Source organism: Seriola lalandi, unplaced genomic scaffold, assembly GCF_002814215.2.
Source record: "Seriola lalandi dorsalis isolate HSWRI2012SDOR001 ecotype SW California unplaced genomic scaffold, Sedor1 jcf7180002053713, whole genome shotgun sequence".
NCBI lineage: Eukaryota > Metazoa > Chordata > Actinopteri > Carangiformes > Carangidae > Seriola > Seriola lalandi.
The window spans coordinates 165,216-183,192 of NW_019524266.1; the positions used below are offsets into that span (position 1 = coordinate 165,216).

Below are 17,977 nucleotides of genomic sequence, written 5' to 3' on the forward strand. Positions count from 1 at the left end.
CCGTAATTGCAGAAACCCTCAAATAATTACGCAGCTAATTGGGAATATTTGTGACAGATACAACAAATTCTCCCCACAAATTACATTTCATCCGAGGAACCACCGCGCCCCAGTGAAATCCTATCGAGGTCTAATTTCTCTTACATAATGAAAGGAACTGAAAACTTGTTATCACATTTGAGCACTACGCTGCTTTGTAATGTGGAATGATCAAATAAATTAAGGGGAAATTCATACATATTTCTCTAATCTCTTTCAAAGGCACTTTATTTGTATAGGAAATAACTCCGGGTCGTTCAATGAGCCATAATAGGCAGTTAGAGCGCAGGGGAGCCCAGGAGAGGCAGAGTGCATACAGGACGTTGGCATTTCCAGATGCATGGGGGGGGAAGTCACGCAGTCACCTTCAAAACTTGAGCAGCTTCACAGGCTGGAAGGTTTACTGGAGGTGTCTGCCTCCACAGAGCTCTGGTTTGTCTTCTGTCTCTCCGGGATGTATCACTTCCTCACGGGTGACCCTCTCCAAGGTCATCAGGCCGTCTGTGGACAACACACACACACACACGTACACACATACACACGCACGCACGCACGCACGCTCACACGTTCACACTTTCACACTCAGGGACGTCAATACACACGCACATACACGGTCCATAAACGCCTGGCGCTCAGATGGAGCTGGTCTATGTAAACAGGCAGTGCGCCGGCGGAGCGTAACTGCGCCTATTTGTCAGAAAGTCTCATAAATATGATCGCTCCTGATATCTCCATCTCTCCGTCCCGCCGGATATTTTCCAAATGGAAAAAACGGAGCGCAGACACAGAGAGAAAACGCTCCAGTGTTTGCTTCTCAATTTATTCAGGACAAATATAAAATAAACAAAAAAATTAAATTAAATAAATACATAAAAGAGGTAAACTAAAAAGGCTACAAAATATTTAAAATATGCATAATTTATTTCTGCAGGTTAGGAATTATGTTATTAAAATGAATTATAATAACCGTTTAAAGCAGTTTAATCAAGAAAATGTCTGCTACTAAATTAGTAGCAGATAAAAATTTACAGGATGTGGTCTTATTTCAAATTTTCCCAGTTGCCACTTCATCTTGCAAATGATTGCAGTTAAATAAGACGAGTAAGGGATTTCAAAAACACAGTATCATTTCTAATAACAACAGCAACCATGGCTTCATCAGTCATATCTCTTAAATTTACAGGATCCACTTTGTTGCAGGTGTAATCACTTTGTCAGACAATGACTCCAGATGTCTCCTCACCTTTTAAAAGTGCCATGATTTCTTTCCAGTTTGTGCTATCAATCACTGTGTTAGAAGTTGTCACTTTTGTGGACTGGTGGATATCTCATTTTGTTGAGGTTGGGGGGGTCCCTCCTCAGTTGTGTCACAATAATCTCTTTGAAATAGCTAAAGGTTATGCTTACACATCAACTGCGTTTTTTATACAAAAAAAGACTGAAAGGCTGTGTGTGTGGTGAGTGTGTGCATTGTTCACACACTAAATCCATGCAGGTGGTGTACAGGTGTGATTGATGAAAGGACAAAGTGTTAGTACCGGGGACGGGGAGTGGACCCAGACTGAGGTGATGTGCTCTGTTTCTGTCACATGGAAACCCAGTTCATCCCTCCACCCCTCCCCTCCCCGAACATTCCCACAGCACCGCAGTCAAATGTCAATTTCAGTCTGTTTGTATGAGTATTCAGTTGACCTCTCTCTCTCTTTCCCTCCCTCTCTCTCTCCCCCTCTCTCCCTCTCTCTCCTACACACACTAACACCTCAGTCAGACCCGTTTATACTGTGATTTTCTGGACACGACCGCCACTGACACCGGATAGATGAGGCTAATCTCTGCTGCAGGCAAACTGTCAGACAGCTTTGCTGAGACACTGGGTGTAAAATGGCGTTCGGCTGCCATGCGCTGTTTTGTTTCACTCTCCCTCAGGCTGAGTGACCAGAAAAATAGGAACACCTGTAAGATGGCATGCAAGCAACACAGACTGACTTCATCTTTTTAAAATGTCCAGTTATTATAGCGTTTTAAAGATTCTTTCTGTGTTGTATGTTAAAATGTAATCTATGGATGAGCAAAATCATTACATACTTACATAATGCAATCCAATACAACAACACAAATTACCAGTTAAATCAACACCTGTGACACCATATGTCAACAGCAATTAGGAATTACCGGTTTCACCAATGTTGGATTTATTACAGGACTGGTATATTTGCATTGCAGTTTCAATTTGTTCGGACCACTCACAAGTGTGTGCACGCGACAACTGAAGCTCCGCTTGTGCATATGTCGGTGTCGAGGTCACGTGATGCGCAGAACAATGTGTATGTGTGTGCATGCATGGCTACGTGTGTGCATGTATGTGGGGAGTGCGTGTGTGTGCGTCATCTCTAATGCCCTGTTAATTGCCTGACAGTGTTCCCACACACACCTCTACTAATGTTCCGCTTGCTATTCAGCCTGCGGCCTGCCTTCCTCCTGCCTCTCATCCTCCCCTCGGTACGGATTGTTCCGTTACAATAGCAGCCTCGTTCACTAATGAGCTTACCTCACCAGAATTGTGATCAGGTTCTTGGGAGGTATATGGCCGCTGTGATTTTGAGAATTTAGATTTGAAAAAGATGCAAATACATACAATTTACATAAGCCCATTTTTGAGTTACCTTCGTGAACTTCAGCACCATGGACAGCGCCGGGTCATGGGCCCATGTTTGAGATACCTGAGTGAACTTCAGCACCTTGGACAGGGCTTAGCTCAGGTGGTAGCCTACTGAAGGAAACCGGAGTCCCTCACACAATTCTCCTGCTTTAAAGACACACACACACACACACACACACACACACACACACAAGCCCAGTGTCTTCTAGTTTTCTTTAATCGCGACAATTAGACCCAATATTTTCCTCCGGACCCCGACAGACGTTGCTTGTAAGTCTCTTTTCTCTCCGAGCGTGCCGCCACTCTCATTACACACACTGATTAAAGCATAGATTAGCCAGCAGTGGCCCTGTGCGCTCCTCACCAGCAGCTCGCTCAATATCAATTAGAGGCTGCGCCAAAAGCAGCATGTCCACCGGTGGCCCTCTGTCTCCTGCTTCCAGCCTACTCACAGCGCTTGCAATCCGCTGCTTTAAAAGATAGTAGCCTAATAATGATAATAATACTACAAGGAAAAAACAGAGCAGAGGCTTGGCATTGGGGTGTAACAATCATCAATCGTGAGGGGGAGATGAGAAAGAACAGTTAAGTCAGTGTTCATCACCTGTTACCTTGGCTATGCTCCAAATAACACGTAGCGCAGTTTTAAACTTGCGCACCCACAGTGTTATTTCTTAATCGCGCCCAGGCTCTCGCACCTCAAGTGGCGAAATAAAGGAAAAGTCACTTAGGCCTATTAGTCAAGGCAGTGCGGCCTATACCTCTGCGGAGTTCATTTTGGAAATAATGAATAGTATGTGGATATGGAATGAAAAGCCTTTCAACCCAGCATCAGTAGGTCGTTCCGGCTTAGAGAAAATTAATTCACATTTCTCCTCTTCTCTGACCTCCTTGCCTGGATAGAAATGAGGCTAATAGCGGCTGATTTCATTTACTGACTGCATTAGTGGAGATATTTCTGTCTTACCTTATTGATTCCATATCTTAAATACCAATCCACCATATTTTTTTTAGATGAGTTAGTTGTGTTTGGATATAATAGGCCAATTCAGTTCAATTAGACTTAAATGACATACAAAAGTTTCTTTATTTTTTTAGCATTGGAAACAACTGGAAACAATGATATAGTCTGTAAGATGGTAAACTGTTGAATTGTTAATATAATGTCATTGTCTTTGCAATATTTAATCAATGATAAAGTGTGTTGAGAGCACAGCGACAAATGCAGGCTATTCAGTGCCTATGGGTCATTTAAAAATATTTAAAGTGCATTTAAACAAAATCTACCTCATTGCATTGATTTTGATTGATTGACATATTAATATTTCATTCAATGGCATTTCCTGCTTATTACAGACTTTATGACTGGGATCCTCATAAATTGTTATGGGTCACTATGTGAAATTCCCAAATATAATTGACTGTCATGCAACAGCAGAAGCCTTGATTGGCTTTTTATAGAGAAAAGCTCCAACGTCCCCAACCTATTTATCCACAATAACCATGTGGTAAATACAGTGCTGCTCCCCCTGCACAACCTTCGGCGTCCACTAACAGACAGCCTGTCCAATTAAAAGTGGCCATCGATTATAGATAGCTGCCTGCTGGCATATGAGGGAGACAATGTTGGATGCTATGCCACTGCCAATACAGGCCACAGTTAGCCACGCACTAACCAGAGTTGACACCAGCATATTAGATCTGGACTGGGTTAATTCACCTGCAGTTGGCCCCTGTGTTGGCTCCATAGCGCGGCGGTTTACCTGCCCAGTCTAAATGCTGATCATTAAGTTGCTTCCAGCAGCCATGATTGGTGCAGAGGGGCTCATATCGTTGATTAAAAAGGAAGGCTGATATCGCAGTTATTTCACCCCCCATTCCTTTCTCCCAGCGGTCAGCCTGGAGAGGGCAAATGTAAGACGCGTTTAAGATCGAATTGGTTTGATTCACTGAACAGTACACGGAGCATCTGGTTTATTTTTAATAGCTCTCACGCCATACAGTCGTGTCCCAACACCTTCCTGATAAAATTATAAATAAATAAAAAACTAAAAGATCACTTTAAGTTGATGGCGCGAGGCTGTGAGAAAATGACGGCACTAATTTGTATGTCAGCGAGGAAACAGGCCCGTAGCTCATAGTTATCCCTTGTTATTGTGTGTGAAAGCCTCTGAACCTAATTCCAATTTTTCCCTCTCCTATTTTCCAGCAAGCTGCTTTTCCATTAACTTTGGGAAAACACGGTGGCAGGTCCATTTAAAAAGCCCCTGCTCCACCCTTCCCATAAGCGCCTCAGCTCAGGAAAATAAGAAATTAAGAGCAGGGCCCATTTCATCATCAGCCCCCTGTCTCCTGCAAACACAACGACGGCATCATCCGCCAGTGGAGCTCCCGGAGGGCGGGACGGGGGAGCTTTACCTTAGCATATGTTAACTATTACAAGATGTCTTGATGGAACACAACGAAATGACTGGTAATTGACATAAAATATGACAAAGTGTTTGAGTCTTTCTGAGGAAAGCGGCGCGTATTACGGCGTATCAGCTCCGTAATGTGACTGATTAATGAAAGATCGGCCTTGCACTCACTCAGCTGATTCTGTGAAAAATGAGTTTTGTGTTGTCATTCCGACAAGCCGGCAACCACGGCCGGAAAAGACTATTAGCCGGAATCATTATCAATAGCCATATTTTCAAACTCTATTATGGCAATCAGGCTAGAATTTATTCAATAGATTTAGTTCATTTGGTTGTAATTGATAAATAATCAAAATTTATCAATGTACTTGCACACATTTCACTAACAATCAGGGAAAACTGCCCCATTTACCAGCTGACTTGGTCCAAATTAGAGCTAAATTGATGATCAATTAATCTTGGGAGGGGTAGTGCGCCGTGTTTAGCAGAGAAGCAGCAGAAATGTGGCGGGGGTGGGTTGAAAGGAGGGAGGAGAGAGAGAGGCAGAGAGGGAGAGAGAGAGAGAGAGGGAGGAGACGAGCAGAGGATGATAAAGAGAATGGATGGATGGGAAAGTGTGGGATTTGTGAAGTGAGAGACGAGCTGAACTGGCTGGGTGAGTAACGCACTGAAAACACAAGGAAGCTGCGAGGTTGTGATGGGCGGCGACAACAGAGAAATACAACAAGTGTGTGTGCGCGTGTGCGTGTGCTTTCTCGTTTTATTTTATAGGTTTTACTGCATTGCTTCCACATCCTTCCCATCATCACACAATCAGCCAGAGCTCATTTTTAGTGTGTGTGTGCGCGCGTGTGCGCGCGCGCGCCTATATAAGTCCTCCCAGAGAGTGAGTGAGCGCCACACTCACTGAAGTATCAGGTAGATCAAGTTCGGCAAGTCAGAGTGAGCAAGGTCAAAGAGACTGATCCCATTTATTCTTTAATTTGCTGAGGCATTAAATTGCATGATGTGGCTTTGCTGCAGGCTGATAATTACCAGCACATGTTTCTAATTTCAAGCTACTCAGAGACACTAGTGACCCAAGTCCTCCCCTTTATCTGGTATTTTAGGAGCACAAGTGTGTGTAAGGCGGTACGTATGTATATGTGTGTGTGTGTGTGTGTGTGTGTGTATACTGTACGCACTTGTCTGCCACAAAAATAACCACAAGTTGCTCTCACCATCTGCAACTATTAAATCATAAACTGTGATGTTTTACTTAATCATCTTCCGTCCCACAAAAGCATTTCTGCAATCGTTATGTAAATAAAAGCTTTCCTAACACTTTAAATGTTACACCTGTTCATTGGCTAGCCTTTGTTGAGCCTTACTCTGACAGTTTTCAGTGTTAAAACGTGTAGAAAGCGGAGATATTTCAGGCATCAGTGTAGGAAAGGGTCTCGCTACAGTGTGTCTAAGTCTCGCTGGCACCTGTAATGTAAGGCACTCATTACCTTCAATGATGCATTACAGCTTCCTAATGATGGAACCACAGTAATGGACCTAACTAATGACCGGACTTAAGAAAGAACATATTCTAATAGCTGGAGCAGAACTGGAGGGAAAGTCAAGGTGTCTGGGAGGAGAAGGAATTAGATCTGCAGACAGCTGGAGAAACTTAATTGACTGAGGTCAGGCTGTAAATACAATAGATTACAGGCTATGCTTAATACTCTAACCCTGCAAGTTGAATATTTAGCTTCTGTTTTAAATCTGATTAAGTTAAGATATGATTAATTAAAAAATTGAGAGTATTTATGCCTAGAAATTAAATTAACGCAGAGGAAAAAGCACATTCAAGCAAACTGCTGCTTTACAGTGCTGCCAGCAGTGAGATCTAATGAAAACATAGAGGCTCATGATCCAGAGAAATCAAGCTTTTATCAGAATTGTGCTGCAAACCTCAGTAGATACTCTCAGCCAATAAACTGTCAACACAGATTTCAGAGAAGATTTGTTTTGCCGGTGGCCTTAAACTCTTGTATTTCCAAAATGTCCGTTTTGAGAAAGGGAGGAAAATGGCTTTGATTTCAAATTGATCACCATCCATTTGAAGATTTTCTTTTCTTTCTTTTTTTCCCCCATTTTTCAGCATTTTAGTGATTTTAATGGAGAAGCGCAGAATTGTGTCGGTCTAGAAATTATTTGAATTAACTACATTTGGGGGTTTTGAAAGGTCCAGCTCCTTTGAGTTTTAGTGGATGATGCATGATAACGTCCATGATTTGTGTATATATCCTGACTCTACATGCACGTTGACCCTTGTCATTCTAAGGTACTAGAATCAGCAGGTCCACTGGCCTTATGTTGTTGGGACTTTGAATGATTGTGTGTGATGTTTAGTGCTGCCACCTTTTAGTCAATTAGGCGACTAATCAGATGTTAAATTGTCTTGGTCGAGCAGGAGTATTTTAGCTGAATAGTCAATATTTATGGTCTCTTTGTGGAGAGCGAGCTATTAATCAAATCATCACAAACATGGAACAGTTTTATTAAACACTTGGCCTTTTTACATTTACCTACAGATGGGCAGTAATACTGAAGACACAATTTGACAGGTTTTTCCAATCAAAATTTCCACTTGATGGATTTAAGAAAACCAGGATTGTTCTGGTTAAGTTGAGAGGTTGAGTGTCTGTGAGGTGGTGGTGAACGTACAGTTCATGCCAGAGTAGGTGTCCATCAGCTGCAGAAGTCCACCGCACTTGGGAAAGTGATGCTGTGTATTCATGAATGTACTGTTCCTTGGGGATATTGGCCCAATAAACATGTTGAAACACTCCACCTTTTATGCTTCATTTTGACTGGCATGAGGTGGCTGCTCACACTGGGTGTTTCTGGGGTCAACTTTTAACAGCACAAATAATGAGACACTTTTAAAGCTGTTGAGACAGAACACCATTGTGTTAATGACACCTTTGTGACTTTCATTGCTGTTTTAATAACCCCGCAGCTACCACACACACACACACACACACACACACACACACACACTCGCACACACACATCTCCAAGCACGCACGCACGCACTCACGCCGCCACCACACCACCTTCTCCGTGACACACGCCTCTTCTTCCTCATTAAGGAAATCGCTCTTCTTTGCTGATTATTTTATTTGAAGCCGTGATTACCGCTCCGTGCACCAGATCACGCAGTAACGGAGACCAGGCGGAGGGCAGCGGGCCTAATTGGGGCATGAGATGCGCGGGGTGGTGCAGCCAGGCTGGGTGGCCGAAGAGGGAAGCCTCTAATGGGTTTGCCTGTCTGCGGCTCTCCACTCTCGCCTCTCTCTGCATCTCTCGGGCTCGGATTGCAACGCACTTATTGGTCGGCTCCTTACTCCTCATCCGACTGTCATCAAATCACCTGCACAAAACTACAGTGTGATTTGTTAGAGAGCCGTTTCTGCAGATGAAAAATCGATTTTCCTTTTTAGATTTCTATAACTGAGTGAATGCAGATGCCTACGAGGCGAGGCAATAGGCCTGAACGTAAGAAACAACCAGTTCGCCTACTGGTCCATGGTACAATTTGGTTGTGGTGTAAAGGATCTCATCCCTGCATCTGCCTTTTGTTACTTGTATTATTCTAACCTATTCCGCAAAGGCCCATATGAGCAATGGATTTAACGCAGTTTGATTGCTAAAAAAGCGCGGAGAGGGTGGACACGGAATTCTTGATCTTTGAAATTGCTCTACAAAATTGCATTTGTTTTTGGTGCGCTTCCATTAAAAGTGTCTCCTCGCGTGTAAACAGCCGTTCCGCACTCAGATGCGCCGCATTAACCCGGGAGGATTGTATGTGAGTGTGTTTTTACTGGGGAAGATTGATGTGGTCCAGTTAGGGAAGCTGAGTGAGACATAGACCCATTTCATGTGGGTTCCTCTTATTACAGCAATAAGTTACAGCCTGAGGATCGGACAGCTGAGGGGATATCTGCTACCCGGCTCCATGTTTCCACTGCAACAAACCACTGTATCAGTACTTATGCTAGGCTAAAATAACTACAACCTTTAATTCTTACAATTTTATGTAAACAGAGCGTCCACATAAATTCCGAATTAATCTTTATGCTTTAAACATACCAATATTTTAAAAAAAAAGTCATTATTATTATTATTATTATTATTAGACCTACTGTTGTTGCTGTTCATTAAATATTCATTATTGTCTATTTATTTTTCTAAAAAACGGAAAAAAATAAAAAATACAAGTTACACGACATGATTTTTTGCCAATAAATAAAATAAAATGAATAAGTAAAACATTTAATAGGCTAATAATAATAATGATAATAGACTAATAATTGCATTATTTTTACTAGTGGTAGTAGGCACGTACTTTTCAATTGTTAGAATTTTTTTATCAAATTATTCCCAGATAATAACTTGAAAAATGGCTTTAAAATATATATAATTTGATTTAATATATTTTATTGTTACATTTGCTTAACTCGTAATTTATATAAGAGTATCATATTATTAATACATTTATTTCTGCAATTTTGAAAATTAGCTATGACCTCCATGGGCTGAGTTCATTTAATTTTTTTTTAATTTTTTTTATGTAACATCAGTTGTCCTCATGCTTCCACTAGTTGGAAATCAAACAACTTCCAGAGCGTACAAACCGTCTCTCCTGCCTCAAGCCCTTCTCAAACGCAGGGCTGGCCTCCCAACTCCCAGCACAGACAGTCCCTCTGCTCTCTCCTTGTCTACACTTCTGAATCAAACGAATTGAGGCTCTGCTGCTGCTGCTGCTGCTGCTGCTGCTGCTGCTGCTGATGATGATGATGATTGCTTATCCTGAACCGTCGGGAGCTGGTCACAGCTTTCCTCATCTCAGTGGACCATGCACCAGACCATTTCCTTAAGTTTTCACGCTGTGCCACATATAGGCTACTTCCCTGCGCCCCGGCAGATTGCGGCTGAGGAGCATAAAAGATGAGCTGCCTCCATGTGGTGCAGGAGGAGAGAGAGGAGTCCTCGCTCGGACGCCTCCTTTGTGCGGATGCAAAGAAACCTATTTAGTCCCAGGCGGAGGTCTATTCACCAGGCTCACCCTGACATCTGCCAAAAGCCCTCTCTAACCAGCACTGTCTGGAGAAGTAAGAGTAGCGCGCAGATCAATGACTGTCCTGTTAATTGTATAATAGACCTACTTATGGACCACTGCTAAAGGGGCACAATCGTTTAGGGTCTACCACGTCTGATTTTGTTTGAACCAAACAGGCCTAAATACCTTTAATTGCCCCTGGGCTGATGAAAAGTCGATGGGAGTTAAAGCGGCCGATCACTAACAGAGCTTAAATCCATCTGTACTCGTTTATTTATTTATTTCCTCCATTTGTTTCCACAAATCACCTGCCATGGGGGAATGGGAGCGATATTCGTTTTGTTTGTGATCCAAGGACGGGAGGGAAGTGGGGCTGAAATGAGGCCTGGTGTTGTAAGGCTTCTCATCTCCAATAGTTTTTTTTTCCTCTTTTATGACTAAAGTCCACACTGTACAGAATACACTCACCCTGCCTTTCTTCTAAAAAAAAATAGAAAATAAAATAGTGTAATCAGCTTGAAATGTGTTTTAATGTGTAGGCTTTTTTCATTAATTTGGGAGATCAATCCTCCCGCTCTGAAGTAGGGTCAATGTTTGTAAACAGCCTATTTGACACAGTCCAGTGATTTGAAAATTGAGATTTGGGTTTGTGTAATTATTTAATGGCAATACATTTTCTGGCTCAAATAACTGTAAGCTCCCCTCTCCTTGAGCAAAGTAAAACAAGCCTCTGCATGAGCTCCCCGCCGGTATTTTACATGTATGTCTACCTACAAACAGGAGTCCTGTCATGGCACAGGCTATATGAGATTAAACAAACACATTAAGATGTTTAACGTGGAATAATTTGAGCATGAAAAGCTAATAAATCAGAGGACGGAATGGCAGAGGATTGGATTGAATTGTAGTGTTTCGTGCACGTTTGAATCTGTGCCTGTGCGTGCGTTTGTGTGTATGAAAAAAAAAAAAAAAAGAGGGGGGAGTCACGTCGCTGACATTTCCAAGCTCCCGCTCTGATTGGCTCTTATTTGAGGAAGCTCACGGGTTCTTTCAACTAATAAGCGCCTCCCCGTCGCTCTAAAGGACATTATAATGCAAGGGACCTCCTTTTTTAACCACAAACCGAATTTTCGTTCATTTAGACGATATATACTTTTTAAATTGCCCCAAAGTTGTAGGATTTTTTTGGAGCGCATTTCGCCCTGGAGCGGTACGCGATGCTCTCTCACGCCGACCTCCTGGATGCTCGGCTCGGTGAGTTATCATCACTAAACTCCGGCCCTAAACTCCAGTGTAAGATTTCAACTTCTTGTTTAACATTTTAAAGTGATAAATAGACTGTGTAGTTAATTGTGTTAAAAGCTAAGTGGTTTATCTTTGTTGGAAGCAGTTCTTTACAGTAATTTATCAGGAATGATCTGACAGCAAAAATTACTGTATAAAATTATGACTCGAGCTGCAAGCTACTGACTTTATTGTTATGTTTTTTAAATTAATCCACCGCTAGCTTTATAGAAGAAACCAAGCTATTTCATGCAACTGTCATTTAAAGATGCTGCTCCTTAGGATTTTGCCGTGTGTTTACTCAAAGCCTCTCTCTTCCTCATCCTCTCAGGGATGAAGGATGCTGCAGAGTTACTCGGACACCGAGAGGCTCTCAAGTGCCGGCTGGGAGGTGGGGTGACAGACCAGGGGCATCCGGGAGACATGGCCCCTGGTTCAGATTCAGTAGAGGGAACCACCCTCTTGCCGGGAGAAGACATAGCCACTGTGGGATCCAACTCTGCCGGCATGCCGGTAAACGGAAAGGAGCAGGAGAAGCAGCAGCAGCAACCGCAGCAGAGCTCCGGTCAGTCCGCCAGCCAGCAGAAACAGAAGCGGCACCGAACGCGCTTCACCCCGGCGCAGCTCAACGAGCTGGAGCGCAGCTTCGCCAAAACCCACTACCCTGACATCTTCATGAGGGAGGAACTGGCGCTAAGGATCGGCCTCACTGAGTCCAGAGTTCAGGTAAATACTCGCGCAATGTTCTATTACAAGATGCAAACACTGGCGTGATAAGACAGGGTGTGTGACCAAGAACAAGTGGGTCCACATTTGGTCTTGTACGGTTTTTCAGATATAAATGTCCAAATATCTTTTAATTATGTCTTGAAGGCAGTCAGACAATATGTGCTAAAAAAAATTTTCATTTACTATAATGTATTTTCAGTTATTTGTCATCGGTCTCTAGCGATTAGGTGTTAAGTTTTGGGTGCAAATGATTAGAAAGTCAAAGCTAACACCAGTGCATTGACGTCACTGGTGCAGTCTAAGTTCCCTCAAACTATAACTTAAAGTGCACAATTGTGTAGATTGTCATTAAAGTAATAGAATCGCTTAAAAAATCTTTTTAGGGTTACATAGAAAATATACACTGCCTCATTATACTCACATGAAAAAACTGTGTAAAAAATAAAGGGTGGATTCGTTGTGTGCTGAAATTCTTATAACAATTGCTTTAGAAAATATATGGGCTCAAGCCTATTTGAATTGAATTATATAATTAAAATATCCCATAATTAGTTCAGGTTTAGCCTGATGCTAAGTGATATTGAATTTAAAGAAGTCGTGCCCCGTCTAATACACAAAGTCTCTGTCCAAGGTTCTGAAACAATTTCAGGTGCGAATAACGAGCAGGAATCCGTTGTCGTGAAGTCAGAAATATTAAGGAGCCTTTTTACAATTTTCAGAAAATATTGTACAACGCCACCTGTGGCGACTGCACCCCCCAACCCACCCCCTGAAATATTAAAATTGGGGCGTGGAAGTTGCAGCTGCCTGATTTTCATTTGTTTTTTTGTCCAATTTTGAAATGTGGACCTGCAGTAACTGCATAAAATTACATATGTGGTATTAAAGCTTTGATAATTACAATTACAAATATAGGGTGTTGAGATGGCCAAAGGGTGCCCAAAATATTCTAGAGTACATCTTTAAGAATTTAAAGATATAATAAAATATTAAGCCCTCCTTTTTTAACAAAATGATTAGGATGGGAATGTGTGGTTTATAGTGGTGACATTTGCAATCTTATTTAATATTTTTTATTCGGGGTAATTGAACATACGAAACACTTTTAAACGGTTTATAGTTGCTAACACATATATAACACTACACAGAGCTTATTTTTGAAGACGCCTGCAGGACCAGGCTCTAACAAACCAAACACATTATCAACCAGTTTCAGCCTTATTTATAACAGTGAACGGGTTATTAACCAGTGATGTGAAATTCATGCAAATTATCCCTCTGAAAGCAATAAAAGCAGTATAATCATTAGTCACCTTAATAATCAATTCTTTACTCCATCTAGTGCGGTATCCCAGCCGCTCAGTGCAGGTCTGCTTCTGCGGGCTGTTGGTAAACATTAGTGCAGGCCGTGCAGGTGCAGCCTTCAGTGGGCGTCCGCAGCCTCTCCTTTTAAAATGCTCTATCAGCGACGTCTTAATAGGACTCAAGAATATATTGTACTTTTTTAATGGAATGAGAAATTGCATTTTCTTTCCCGCGAGAGTGTAATGGGTTTGGGCGACGTTTCACGGATGGCTGAGCGGAATGAGAGCGAGATTTCACTTTTAATACGGAGGCATCGACTCACGGCCTCGCGCGCGCATTAATCACGCCCGAAGATGATGAAATCTTTATAAAGCCCAACAGGGAGGCGCGTGCGTTCAGAGCCGTGTACGTGGGTTTGTGGGTCTGAGTGCGCGCGTGTGCGGATGGGTGGATTTTTATTTTCACGTAGATTGTGTACATTAATGCGGGCCATTTGTATTTAAGCCCATGCGATATTTAGTGCAATTCTGAATTAATCTGTTTGTAAATAAGATGTTAGAAATATAAATTGTTCGGCCCACTGCTGCGGAACCCCAGTAATAAACCCCCCTGTGTTGCTGCCTTTTCATACAAAGCTCCCTCTGTTTTATTTACAAGTACATTTCTAAGACTGGCGTTTTAGCTGCGTTAGTTCCACCTATAGCGTCTTAGAAACACATGATAACACGTAGACAGCACGAATGGTTGGTATTAACAAAAACTTATTTTGAAAGGCTTTTCTTAATGTTATAAAGGCTGTATGCTATAGATCAGTTCGACTCATGGATTACAATGATTGCTAGACAGAAACCCATCAAAGGTCTGTCTACTCGGCTGGTGCAGACAATGTGTTCTGATAAGAGATTGAAGAAGGTTTGGTCTATGTTTATTTCCTGTTATTTCAGTTTGTCCCAGCTCACCAGTGGTCAGATTCAGACCAGGCCACATAGCTTGGAGAGGATTTGTGTTGCTCTGCTGCTATGGCATAAAATAAGCATTTAAATGGCAAATTTTTAGTTGTATTAATATTATATTGACCCAAATGTTCTATTATAGCCTAAAGTTTGTGTGAGATGTGGCGAGATTTTAGTGACATTATCGAACGTAATAATGGGTTGTTTTTCTCCCACACATAGGCTACTGTAGGGACATGCTTCCAACATCCACCTTGCTGCCCATATTATGGTGCAATGTAAACTGACACTGCCTCAGACATATGTTCCTCAGTCTGTCCCTCTGATGACTCACGGTCCTGTCTCTCTGCTCGCAGGTTTGGTTCCAGAACAGACGCGCTAAGTGGAAGAAAAGGAAGAAGACTACCAATGTTTTCCGCGCCCCAGGGACTCTGCTCCCAACACCGGGCCTGCCACAGTTCTCTGCCGCGGCCGCCATGGAGAACAGTCTGTGCTCCTTCCACGCCAACGACTCTCGCTGGGCCACGGGGATGCCGGGGGTCTCCCAGCTGCAGCTGCCGCCTGCCCTGGGTCGTCAGCCGGGCATGGCGCAGTCTCTGTCACAGTGCAGCCTGGGCCCAGGCCCGCCACCAAACTCCATGGGTCTCTCCAACGGCCTGTCATCCAACGGCTCTGGTCTGCAGTCCCACCTCTACCAGTCGCCTTTCCCCGGAATGTCGGCCTCTCTCTCCGGCCCAACGAACGTATCGGGCTCCCCGCAGCTGTGTAGTTCCCCGGACAGTGACATGTGGAGAGGGACAAGCATCGCGTCACTGCGGCGCAAAGCGCTGGAGCACACAGTGTCCATGAGTTTCACTTAGTGACTTTTCAAAAACAACCTCCCTCACCGCACCCCTCTCTTCCTAACTCCCTCTCCCAGCCCCACCCTGCGGCTCTTTTTCTGTTTTTTCCCCCGCTATTTAGAGCAACACGAGAGAACGAGCGAGCTAATCAGGCCTGACATGTCTGAAATGTGGAGACTGTGTGTGACTTCATCTAGACATAATGACAAAAAGAAAAGGACAACACTGATGGACAAATGGAAGAAAAAATAACTTGGGTCTGGGGTTATTTATCTTGTTAATTCAAAAGGATTTTATCAACTACTGATGATAAATACTATTGTAATGATCTCTAGATTATAGGCCCTAATTACTGAGAGCCAAACAATCGTCGTATTTACGTTTTCATTGAGTGTGTCTTTACGCACACATGTTATTGTGTTCAGGTGAAGTTGTGTTATGTCAAAAGGTTATTTATAAGATGGGGTATAAATTTTGGTAACAGCCTACCACTCACACACACACGCGCGCGCGCACACACACACACACAAACAAACACACACACCATACAGTAGGTGGGCCTATTGAACTGCGTCTCAGGCTTGCACTGTGCATGTGGATTTAAACGCTTGGATAATTTCAGGAGAAAATGGTTCCCACTCAGATTGAAACACGTACTTTTGAGGCGACCTCGGTCTCGTCTGCATGAGACGGGAGCATAAATCTAAAGAGGACAAAAGAAGAAAATATATACAATGATCTTTTCAGTAGGCCTACTATGTTTTAGGATGTTTTGTGTAGATAAAACATTCTTGCTATGTACCCGCTGGTCTTTTTTGTGACATGTTTTAACTTATTGTATGTGCTATTACTTAACACATTTCTTAAATGTTTGATCTTACATCGAAATGCACCACATTGACGGGTTTGTACCAATTTAAAATGACGAACAAATAAAAGTAATTTTCAAGAATGTCAAAACAAGAATGATTCATGTCTCCATTAGAGTCGAACAGATAATCTAATTATTTTTCGTTTGAAAAATGCATTGTAATCTTCTTTAATAACTTGCTGTGTGGGGATTTATTCGGATCATCATTTGTGAAAAACAGTGGAGGTATGACGACACATTTGACAAGTTTTGTTTATAGGCTTGGCAGCTGTATTGAAAGATATTTTGTTGCACAAACTTCTTTTTGTTTGTGGTCTTTGCTCGGTGACCTATTGAGTTTTTTTTTCTTTTTTTTTTCGTTTTGTTTTTTTTTCAGTGTTTGAGGTGACAGGGTTAAGGGTTTATGAAGGGTGACTGGTCCCATGGTGGCAGACAGCAGCGGTAAAGATGTCAGTGCTGTGATGTGACGGTCATTGCTTTCAACCATGACGGTCATCCCACTGAGCAGACTGGACTGTAACTAAACAGGAGGAAACACAGGGCTGTGTGTGTGTCTATGTCAACAGTATATACCAGCCTATAGTTTCTATAGCTTGCATTTTTTTAGGCTAAAGTTGGCTGCTATCACTCTAACTCGCGAAATAGAAATGACATAATCGATTAGTTTTAGCAAAACTAAACTGTAATATAATATCCAATTGGGGTTTGGGATAGAAATGCCAGAGGAGATGAAAACGAAATGAAAACACCACCGAGTTCCCACAGGAATGTTACAGAAATATTAAGGCAAGTGGAATTCCACCAGAATTTAGCCACAGGATCAATAATCCAATAATTACATACATGCCTATCAGCCTGTATCTGGGTCACCAGCATCTGCAGGCTACTCCTGTTCACACTGCATTAGAAACAGATACAGTACCATTTTGCTCTTGGGTGGTTGCCAAATAGCAATTTGTACATATATATAGCCCAAGTAGCCAAAGTGTGCTTTCATTAAGTCTGGTTTACAGTAATGATCTTCAGGTTTAAGTCAGAGTTGGAGCAGAGCTGAGTCAGTGTGCAGCTTTCACATTATTATTCACGAAATTCTAATTGAAGAAATAAATGATGTGTCTTTTGAAACTGAACCTACTGAAGTTCCTGTGGTATTCAGAGACCACTGTGTTATCTGCAGGCTCATACCAGTGTAGTGTAGTGCTTCTGTAAATGTAGGCCCACAGAAAATACTGGGATAAATACAAACCCACACACAGACAGACTTTATTCTGAGTCATTTTTTTTTCAGAAAATTAAAATACAACAATAAACTCTAGGCCAGTGTACTAGGTGTTATGTAGACCTACAACATAGAGCACTGCATTACCAATAAAGTATTCATGTTTTTTTCACGTTTTATTAAATGCAGCACAAACAGCTGCTCATGGAGGGAGCTTAGGAGCCCTAACAAAGTGATGAGCAAGATATCAATCAAATAAATAAATTATAAGATGTTGATCTTGGCGTTTCATCTTATAATTTATTTATTTGATTGATATTTTGCTCATCTTTTGCAATTTCACACAACCTTTCAAAAGATCAACATACACCTGCATGTGTATAACTGCACAGTTAGTGTAGTGTTGGCAACTGAACTGGCAACAGCATCCAAAACATGAAATATTGTATGAATATCAGGTGTGTGTGTGTGTGTGTGTGTGTGTGTGTGTGTGTGTGTGTGTGTGTGTGTGTGTGTGTGTGTGTATAGCCATGGACAAACACAATCCTCTGTTTATGAATATTA

The 17,977-nt window shown here is 42.2% G+C and overlaps 2 protein-coding genes across 3 annotated transcripts in view; both read left to right on the top strand.

Annotated features, from left to right (window-relative positions):
* LOC111651681 (corticotropin-releasing hormone-binding protein-like) overlaps nt 1-17,977 on the top strand; it is a 76,050-nt gene that overhangs the window by 39,600 nt on the left and 18,473 nt on the right. The gene's annotated exons all lie outside the window — the stretch shown is intronic.
* On the top strand, nt 9,682-16,289 carry LOC111651680 (homeobox protein orthopedia B-like). 2 transcript variants are annotated; one of them, XM_023401697.2, is made up of 3 exons: nt 9,682-11,503; nt 11,826-12,220; nt 14,838-16,289. In XM_023401697.2, exons 1-3 carry the CDS (start codon nt 11,428-11,430, stop codon nt 15,339-15,341), a joined length of 975 nt encoding a protein of 324 aa, XP_023257465.1. In that variant the 5' UTR covers nt 9,682-11,427; the 3' UTR covers nt 15,342-16,289. The 2 variants fall into 2 exon arrangements, with proteins under 2 accessions (XP_023257465.1, XP_023257466.1); XM_023401698.2 differs by having other exon boundaries at nt 9,682-11,464.